The 10,000-nt window shown below is 46.6% G+C and overlaps 1 protein-coding gene across 3 annotated transcripts in view; it reads left to right on the plus strand.

The window, feature by feature from the left end:
- LOC121889585 (ephrin type-B receptor 4b-like) overlaps positions 1 to 10,000 on the plus strand; it is a 36,372-nt gene that overhangs the window by 9,513 nt on the left and 16,859 nt on the right. For 2 of the 3 annotated variants that reach the window (XM_042401644.1, XM_042401646.1), the window contains exons 2-6: positions 1,869 to 1,939; positions 2,047 to 2,189; positions 2,309 to 2,672; positions 2,849 to 3,011; positions 9,435 to 9,590. In XM_042401644.1, coding sequence (XP_042257578.1) covers positions 1,869 to 1,939; positions 2,047 to 2,189; positions 2,309 to 2,672; positions 2,849 to 3,011; positions 9,435 to 9,590 — 897 coding nt within the window. Of the gene's footprint in view, positions 1 to 1,598; positions 1,621 to 1,868; positions 1,940 to 2,046; positions 2,190 to 2,308; positions 2,673 to 2,848; positions 3,012 to 9,434; positions 9,591 to 10,000 lie in introns of those variants that run through there. The other variant, XM_042401647.1, reaches the window with a different exon arrangement.

Raw genomic sequence — 10,000 nt, forward strand, 5'->3', positions numbered from 1 at the left:
TTAGTGCAGTGTTGCAGTAGTGCAGTATTGCAGTATTGCAGTAGTGCAGTAGTGCAGTAATGCATTAGTGCAGTGTTGCAGTAGTGCAGTAGTGCAGTATTGCAGTAGTGCAGTAGTGCAGTAATGCAGTAATGCATTAGTGCAGTGTTGCAGTAGTGCAGTAGTGCAAAGTAGTAGTGGGGACTACTTTCAGCGGCGGATTAATCCACATGTCTGGCAGCAGGACGGTGTGTGTCGGTGTAAAGAGGAGAGTGTGAGAAACGTCTGCATATTTCACTGTGTGTGTGTGTTTAATGTGTGTTTGTCAGGGTTAAGCCGTGTTACCTCCCTCGTCCTCCAGCACTGATTACTGAACATTATTCATGGCTGATATTACAGATGTGCACGAGTATTATGTGTGTGTGTGTGTGTGTGTGTGTGTGTGTGTGTGTGTGTGTGTGTGTGTGTGTGTGTGTCAGGGTTAAGCCTGGTCTTCTTCACCTGTCCTCCCTTCAGCAGAGAGAGAAACCTTTGTGTCGACTGTCTGCGGGTTCAGTTTCTCTGCATGAAGCTCTGTACTGTGGTTTGTGTGTGTGTGTGTGTGTGTGTCTGTATGTGTGTGTGTGTGTGTCTGTATGTGTGTGTGTGTGTGTGTGTGTGTGTGTGTGTGTCTGTATGTGTGTGTGTGTGTCTGTATGTGTGTGTGTGTGTGTGTGTGTGTGTGTGTGTGTGTGTGTGTGTGTGTGTGTGTGTGTGCGCGCACGCAGGAACTGATGTGTGTCTACTTTTTAACCATTTAAGTTCCACTGAAATTATTTTCAAACTTAAAGACAAAAACCAACAATCATCAAACTCAGTTACATTCAAAGGAACAGACGGGTCAGAGTAACACTACTGAACCTGCTCACGGTCCTCAACAACCCCCTAAAGAACCACTGGAACCTCCACAAGAACCACTGGAAACCTCCCCAAGAACCTTTGAAACCTCCCCAAGAACCTTTGAAACCTCCTAGAGAACCTTTGAAACCTCCACAAGAACCTTTGAAACCTCCACAAGAACCTTTTAAACCTCCCCAAGAACCTTTGAAACCTCCACAAGAACCTTTGAATCCTCCACAAGAACCACTGGAACCTCCACAAGAACCTTTGAAACCTCCACAAGAACCTTTTAAACCTCCCCAAGAACCTTTGAAACCTCCACAAGAACCTTTTAAACCTCCCCAAGAACCTTTTAAACCTCCCCAAGCACCTTTGAAACCTCCACAAGAACCTTTGACACCTCCTGGTGAACCTTTTACACTTTTATTCTTTACAACATTCCACAAATAGAAAGTTAGATAAACAACTTAATTATACATTGATCTGACGAATGAAGAACTGACTTTCCAGTTTTCTATTATTCATATTTTATGTGGAAAATTGAACCGATAAGTGTTACACGGATCAGACATTTAGAGAACCTTCATGTTCTCTGTGTCTGATAGTCGGATCAGAACATGTTTCGTCTCTTTGTCTCAGACTGTTTTTAGCCTTCAGGAGGTTTTAAAGGTTCCTGAGGTTTCAGAGTTTCTTGTAGAGATTCCAGTGCTTCTTCAGGAGGCTGCAGTGGTTCTTTAGGAGGTTGCAGAGGACCTTCAGCAGGTTAGGTCCAGGATGTGTTTAGTCTAGCTTAGCACAAAGACTGGAAGCAAAGGGAAACTGTTAGCCTAGCTTAGCACAAAGACTGGAAGCAAAGGGAAACTGTTAGCCTAGCTTAGCACAAAGACTGGAAGCAAAGGGAAACTGTTAGCCTAGCTTAGTACAAAGACTGGAAGCAAAGGGAAACTGTTAGCCTAGCTTCAACAAAAGAGAAAATGATCCACCTTCTAACCCGTCTGTCTGTCTCTCAGAGGTGCTGATGAACACCAAGCTGGAAACATCTGACCTGCGATGGACAAGTTATCCTGCAGACGACTCAGAGGTACACGCACACACACACACACACACACACGCTTGTGTGTTAGCTTGCTGCTAACATTCTCAGTGATTTGAATGAAGAATGCTAATCCATAACCTGTCTGTCTGCAGTGGGAGGAATTGAGCGGATTGGATGATGAGTCGAACAGCGTGCGGACCTATCAGATCTGCACACCCGACAATCCGTCCTCCTATTGGCTGAGGACACGCTGGATCCCCCGCAGGGCGGCGACCACGCTCTACGTGGAGATCCGGTGGGTCAAAACATGAGAGATGTCATCAGTGATTATTAGAAACGTCCTTTTATTGAGTAACTAATCAATAAAGACATGAGGTAATGTTAATTGATTGTTTATTGTTTATTGTCGTGCAGGTTCACCATGATGGAGTGTTCGTCTCTGAACCAGCGTCACTGTAAGGAAACCTTCAACCTGTATCACTACCAGTCCGACAGCGACGAAGCCACGCCCACACACCCGGCGTGGATGGAGAACCCGTACGTCAAGGTCGCCACGGTCGCCGCCGACCACCTGCTGCGGCGCGGCGGCGAGCGGCGCTCCAACGTCAAACTGCTGCGCCTGGAGCCGCTGCGGGGGGCGGGGCTTTACCTGGCCTTCCACAGCCAGGGCACCTGCATGGCGCTGCTCTCCGTACGTGTCTTCTACAGGAAGTGCCCGCCCCTCCGGCGCGCCTTCGCCTCCTTCCCCGAGACCATCCCCCACTCGCTGGTGGAGCAGGTAACCACGCCGTAACCATGGCAACGGCAGGGCTCAGTACCCAGCATGCCTCAAATCAGACGGAAACAAGATGTTTAAAAATGTCTCGTTTAGTTTAAAGGCTTTAACTGTGTGTGTGTGTGTGTGTGTGTGTGTGTGTGTGTGTGTGTGTGTGTGTGTGTGTGTGCGCACGGCAGGCTCAGGGTGTGTGTGTGGAGAACGCTGTTACTCCGCCCGGCGAGCAGTCGCAGCCTCCCAGCATGCTTTGCGGTGAAGACGGGCAGTGGGTGGGGCAGCCGACGTCCAGCTGCGCCTGTCGCCCTGGATACGAGGCGGGCGACACCGACGTGCGCTGTCGAGGTGAGAACGAGTTTTTATAGAAGACGCCACGAGAGCTGCAGCCCGGAGACGCTCAGAGTCGATAACTGAACCCGACTTTGTCAGTTTGAACCTTCTGAAACTTTATTTACATCATTACACACTGACATCACCACTAGAAGCTGCAGCTTTTAACCTTTGACACTCAGCAGTCGGAGACGAGACGTCACACACACTCGTCAACTGATGAGACTTGTTGAGACTCAACTTAAAAACATCTCTGACCATCATTTATTTTACAGGCTAAAAGCTGCCGTTCAGTTTACAAAGTGAGAGAGATGGAGTGTGTTTGTTCTTTATCAGCACTTAAAATTCCTTCTGTGGTGAACACACACACACACACACACACACACACACACACACACAGACACACACACACACACACACACACACACACACACACACACGCTGAGTGTAAACAGAGAGGCTGGAGGTGTGTTGACAGTCTGATAGTTGATGTAAAATGAGAGAAAAGAGAAACTACAGTCAACATGTTTATTTTCTCTTCTATTTTTAATTCTCTGTTTTATGATTATATATTTATTATTATTTTCTCTTTCATTTTAATTTTTGCACATGTCCAGCTCTATATTTATATTCTGGGGTTCTACTGGAATGAAATCTCCTTATTTATCTTCTACTGGTCCTTTATGCAGCCCCTCAGTTCAGCCTCTGTCTGAAACAGGCCGTTTTAGCTCCTGTCTCTTTAAGGCCCCGCCTCCTGATGAGCCCACTCTGTTCTGATTGGTCAGCTTCAGGAAGCTTCCTCCGGCTCCGGAGGCTACGTAAACAAACTATAGTAGCAGGATTTCACTTCTTCTTCTCCTTCTTTACTCCAAATGTCAACTTCTCAGATCCATCCGTACATGTTGGAGCTGAATCAGAGTCGTGAAAAAGTCAGAATAAGTCAACAACAAAGTCAAAGTATTACAGGAAAAAAAATAAATATAACAAAAAGTCCAAATATTTCAAAAAATGTAAACATTACGAGAAAAAGTTGGAAAGTAATGACAAAAACAATGTTAATGTTACAAAAAAAGTGGTAAACTGCAGCGATGAGAGCAGGTTGAAGCCTTGAGTTCTGACTTGCAGGCAACATTTCTACAAACTCACGTTTCTGAACTTTAACAATGTTTAACATCCGACATGAGAACAGGAAATAAATAACAGGACAGCAGTGAAAGCTGAACGTGAATCCTTTAAACATGAAGACAGAGTTCAGTAAACGGACTGTTGATGCAGAACCTGAATGAAACATCTGGATCCACCGATCCGCCACAGAAACAACCTTAATCTAACCTTTTATTTATTTATTTATTTATGTATTTACTGACAGACACTGCTGTTCAGCTCGTGTGTGTTTCAGGAGAAATCCAATGAAAACTAGAACATTAAACTAAAGTGAGGAAGATCATTCCTAACGTATTGCAGTCCTCTTCGTCGTTTTCTTCTGTCTTTGATTTATTTTCCTTCTCTTCGTCGTCTCCGTCGTCCTGCTGCGTTTCCTTCGTCTGGTCTCAGTTTCAGAGTGAAGCAGCAGGAAACCGTCCTCATCATCACGACTCATTGATCAGACTCACTTTCTAGAGTTTATCCTCACATATCAGGATATGATCAGTTGACTGATGGATGAGTGGACTGATGGATGAGTGGACCGATGGATGAGTGGACCGATGGATGAGTGGACCGATGGATGAGTGGACCGATGGATGAGTGGACCGATGGATGAGTTGACTGATGGATGAGTGTGACTGATGGATGAGTGGACCGATTGATGAGTGGACTGATGGATGAGTGTGACTGATGGATGAGTTGACTGATGGATGAGTGTGACTGATGGATGAGTTGACTGATGGATGAGTGGACCGATTGATGAGTGGACTGATGGATGAGTGGACCGATGGATGAGTGGACCGATCGATGAGTGGACCGATGGATGAGTGGACCGATGGATGAGTGGACCGATGGATGAGTGGACCGATGGATGAGTGTGACTGATGGATGAGTTGACTGATGGATGAGTGTGACTGATGGATGAGTTGACTGATGGATGAGTGGACCGATTGATGAGTGGACTGATGGATGAGTGGACTGATGGATGAGTGTGACTGATGGATGAGTGGACCGATGGATGAGTGGACTGATGGATGAGTGTGACTGATGGATGAGTGGACTGATGGATGAGTGTGACTGATGGATGAGTGGACCGATGGATGAGTGTGACTGATGGATGAGTGTGACTGATCGATGAGTGGACTGATGGATGAGTGGACTGATGGATGAGTGGACTGATGGATGAGTGTGACTGATCGATGAGTGGACTGATGGATGAGTGGACTGATGGATGAGTGGACTGATGGATGAGTGTGACTGATGGATGAGTGGACTGATGGATGAGTGGACTGATGGATGAGTGGACTGATCGATGAGTGGACTGATGGATGAGTGGACTGATGGATGAGTGGGCTGATGGATGAGTGTGACTGATGGATGAGTGGACTGATGGATGAGTGGACTGATGGATGAGTGTGACTGATGGATGAGTGTGACTGATGGATGAGTGGACTGATGGATGAGTGTGACTGATGGATGAGTGGACTGATGGATGAGTTGACTGATGGATGAGTGGACTGATGGATGAGTGTGACTGATGGATGAGTGGACTGATGGATGAGTGTGACTGATGGATGAGTGGACTGATGGATGAGTGGACTGATGGATGAGTGGACCGATTGATGAGTGTGACTGATGGATGAGTGTGACTGATGGATGAGTGGACTGATGGATGAGTGGACTGATCGATGAGTGGACTGATGGATGAGTGGACTGATGGATGAGTGGACTGATGGATGAGTGGACCGATGGATGAGTGGACCGATGGATGAGTGTGACTGATCGATGAGTGGACTGATGGATGAGTGGACTGATGGATGAGTGGACCGATGGATGAGTGGACTGATGGATGAGTGTGACTGATGGATGAGTGTGACTGATGGATGAGTGTGACTGATGGATGAGTGGACTGATGGATGAGTGTGACTGATGGATGAGTGTGACTGATGGATGAGTGTGACTGATGGATGAGTTGACTGATGGATGAGTGGACCGATGGATGAGTGTGACTGATGGATGAGTGGACTGATGGATGAGTTGACTGATGGATGAGTGGACCGATGGATGAGTGGACTGATGGATGAGTGTGACTGATGGATGAGTGGACTGATGGATGAGTGGACTGATGGATGAGTGGACCGATGGATGAGTGTGACTGATGGATGAGTGTGACTGATGGATGAGTGGACTGATGGATGAGTGGACTGATGGATGAGTGGACTGATGGATGAGTGGACTGATGGATGAGTGTGACTGATGGATGAGTGGACTGATCGATGAGTGTGACTGATGGATGAGTGGACCGATGGATGAGTGTGACTGATGGATGAGTGGACCGATGGATGAGTGGACTGATCGATGAGTGGACTGATGGATGAGTGTGACTGATGGATGAGTGTGACTGATGGATGAGTGTGACTGATGGATGAGTGGACTGATGGATGAGTGTGACTGATGGATAAGTGGACTGATGGATGAGTGGACTGATGGATGAGTGTGACTGATGGATGAGTTGACTGATGGATGAGTGGACCGATGGATGAGTGTGACTGATGGATGAGTGGACTGATCGATGAGTGTGACTGATGGATGAGTGGACCGATGGATGAGTGTGACTGATGGATGAGTGGACCGATGGATGAGTGGACTGATCGATGAGTGGACTGATGGATGAGTGTGACTGATGGATGAGTGTGACTGATGGATGAGTGTGACTGATGGATGAGTGGACTGATGGATGAGTGTGACTGATGGATAAGTGGACTGATGGATGAGTGGACTGATGGATGAGTGTGACTGATGGATGAGTGGACTGATGGATGAGTGTGACTGATGGATGAGTGGACTGATGGATGAGTGGACTGATGGATGAGTGTGACTGATGGATGAGTGGACTGATCGATGAGTGTGACTGATGGATGAGTGGACCGATGGATGAGTGTGACTGATGGATGAGTGGACCGATGGATGAGTGGACTGATCGATGAGTGGACTGATGGATGAGTGTGACTGATGGATGAGTGGACTGATGGATGAGTGTGACTGATGGATAAGTGGACTGATGGATGAGTGGACTGATGGATGAGTGTGACTGATGGATGAGTGGACTGATGGATGAGTGTGACTGATGGATGAGTGGACCGATGGATGAGTGTGACTGATGGATGAGTGGACTGATGGATGAGTGGACCGATGGATGAGTGGACTGATGGATGAGTGTGACTGATGGATGAGTGTGACTGATGGATGAGTGTGACTGATGGATGAGTGGACTGATGGATGAGTGTGACTGATGGATGAGTGGACCGATGGATGAGTGGACCGATGGATGAGTGGACCGATGGATGAGTGGACTGATGGATGAGTTGACTGATGGATGAGTGTGACTGATGGATGAGTGGACCGATGGATGAGTGGACTGATGGATGAGTTGACTGATGGATGAGTGGACTGATGGATGAGTGTGACTGATGGATGAGTGTGACTGATGGATGAGTGGACTGATGGATGAGTTGACTGATGGATGAGTGGACTGATGGATGAGTGGACCGATGGATGAGTGGACCGATGGATGAGTGTGACTGATGGATGAGTTGACTGATGGATGAGTGGACTGATGGATGAGTTGACTGATGGATGAGTGGACTGATGGATGAGTGGACCGATGGATGAGTGGACCGATGGATGAGTGTGACTGATGGATGAGTGGACTGATGGATGAGTGGACTGATGGATGAGTTGACTGATGGATGAGTGTGACTGATGGATGAGTGGACTGATGGATGAGTGGACCGATGGATGAGTGTGACTGATGGATGAGTGGACTGATCGATGAGTGGACTGATCAATAAGTGGACTGATCAATAAGTGGACTGATGGATGAGTGGACTGATCGATGAGTGGACTGATCGATGAGTGGACTGATCAATAAGTGGACTGATCAATAAGTGGACTGATCAATAAGCGGACTGATCAATAAGGGGACTGATCAATAAGGGGACTGGTGGATGAGTGGACTGATCAATAAGGGGACTGATCAATAAGTGGACTGGTGGATGCGGCTGCAGGGTTTATGAAGGACCTGCAGTTGGTCTGGTTTGTGTGTGACTGCAGTCTGGTGTGTTGTCGAAGCTTCCTGTTATTCTCTGAGAGGTCAGAGGTCAACTGACTGCAACCAGGAAGTGTTGCTGCGGCGACACCAGCCGGGGGTCGCCACTGCTTCTGGTTAACCCCCCCGACACACACACACACACACACACATACACACACGGGGGGGGGGGAGTAACAGCCTGGCTGAGTGAAAAGTACAAAGGTTAACTTCTGCTGCTGTGTGTGTGTGTGTGTGTGTGTGTGTGTGTGTGTGTGTGTGTGTGTGTGTGTGTGTGTGTGCGCTTGGCGGGGGATGGTGGTGATGACATCATGGCAGCACTTTCCACATCCTGTTGGAGCCAAGGTCACTTCCTGTCTCTCATTGTCTCTGAGAGGCGTCTCTCATCCGTCGTCATCCGGACTCCATCAAACTGTCTCTGCTGTTCTTCTTTCTTTCTTTTCTTTTCTTTTCTTTTCTTTTCTTTTCTTTTCTTTTCTTTTCTTTTCTTTTCTTTTCTTTTCGCTTCTTTTCTTTTCTTTCTTTCATGCAGTATGTAGATTTGTGAGAATCAGGTGAACTTTAAGGTTCAGATATTTACTGTGTAGTTTGTGTCAAACTCTAAAAACACTGGATCCTACATTTCCCATAATGCACCATAACAAACAAACAAACAAACAAACAAACAAACAAACAAACAAACAAACAGTCTAAATAAATCAACATCTGATGAAATGATGTTAACAGAAGATCAGACTTGATGTTCTTTGTTTTTCTGCTTTTTCATGTCAAGAATCATTTGTGATTTTTTATTTATTTTTATTTATTTTTATTTATTTTTATTTATTTTTATTTATTTCCTCGTGTGTTAAGATGTAAAAGTTCACAGTCAGAGTTGTTTCAGAGTAAACGATGAACAGCAGCACATTGTTGAGTCACAGCTGAGTGAAGATCCAGTGAAGCCTGATCACTGGTGGAACTGGTCCACCAGGACGATCAATATGTTTTAGAGGTCAAACTGTTCAATATTTCACATGAACAAGAAGCAAAGATTAGAGAAACAGAAGAAGAACGTGATCAGATATGGTGTTTAAAGCTTTGTTGGGACTATTTTCAGCGGCGGATGAATCCACCAGACTTCTGTTTCAGTGACAGATGCTAATGCTAACGCTAATGCTAATGCTAACCTCCCTGTTTCCCTCCAGCCTGTCCGTCGGGTCAGTTTAAGGCGGGGTCAGGACCTGCTGGGTGTGGCCCGTGTCCGGCCAATAGCAACACACTGATCCCAGGCTCCGCCTACTGCCCGTGTCGCTCCGGGACCTATCGAGCCGACTCCGACCCGCCGCACGCCGCCTGCACCCGTAAGACTTTACTTCCTCTTTATTCCTCATTCTGTTTAGTTTCTTTCTTTGTTTTTCTCGTCAGCAGTAAACTGATCTTCATCTTTATGTTTTAAATCCTGAAAAGTTCCCACGTTTAAACAAACATTCACACACTGTAAGTACATCGCCCCCGGCAACAGCAGTTAGCCCAAATTAATAGGCTCATTATCTGTGTGTGTGTGTGTTTTAAGGTCACACAGGTAAGAAAAGACTGCACACACACACACACACACACACACACACACACACACACACACACACACATCAGTGAAACCCTAAACCACTGATGTGTGTGTGTGTGTGTGTGTGTGTGTGTGTGTGTGTGTGTGTGTGTGTGTGTGTGTGTGGAAGCAGAAACTTGTTATCTATCAGGTCGTCAGTCAGTCAGT

The sequence above is a fragment of the Thunnus maccoyii genome, chromosome 22 (genome assembly GCF_910596095.1).
Source record: "Thunnus maccoyii chromosome 22, fThuMac1.1, whole genome shotgun sequence".
Taxonomy (NCBI): domain Eukaryota; kingdom Metazoa; phylum Chordata; class Actinopteri; order Scombriformes; family Scombridae; genus Thunnus; species Thunnus maccoyii.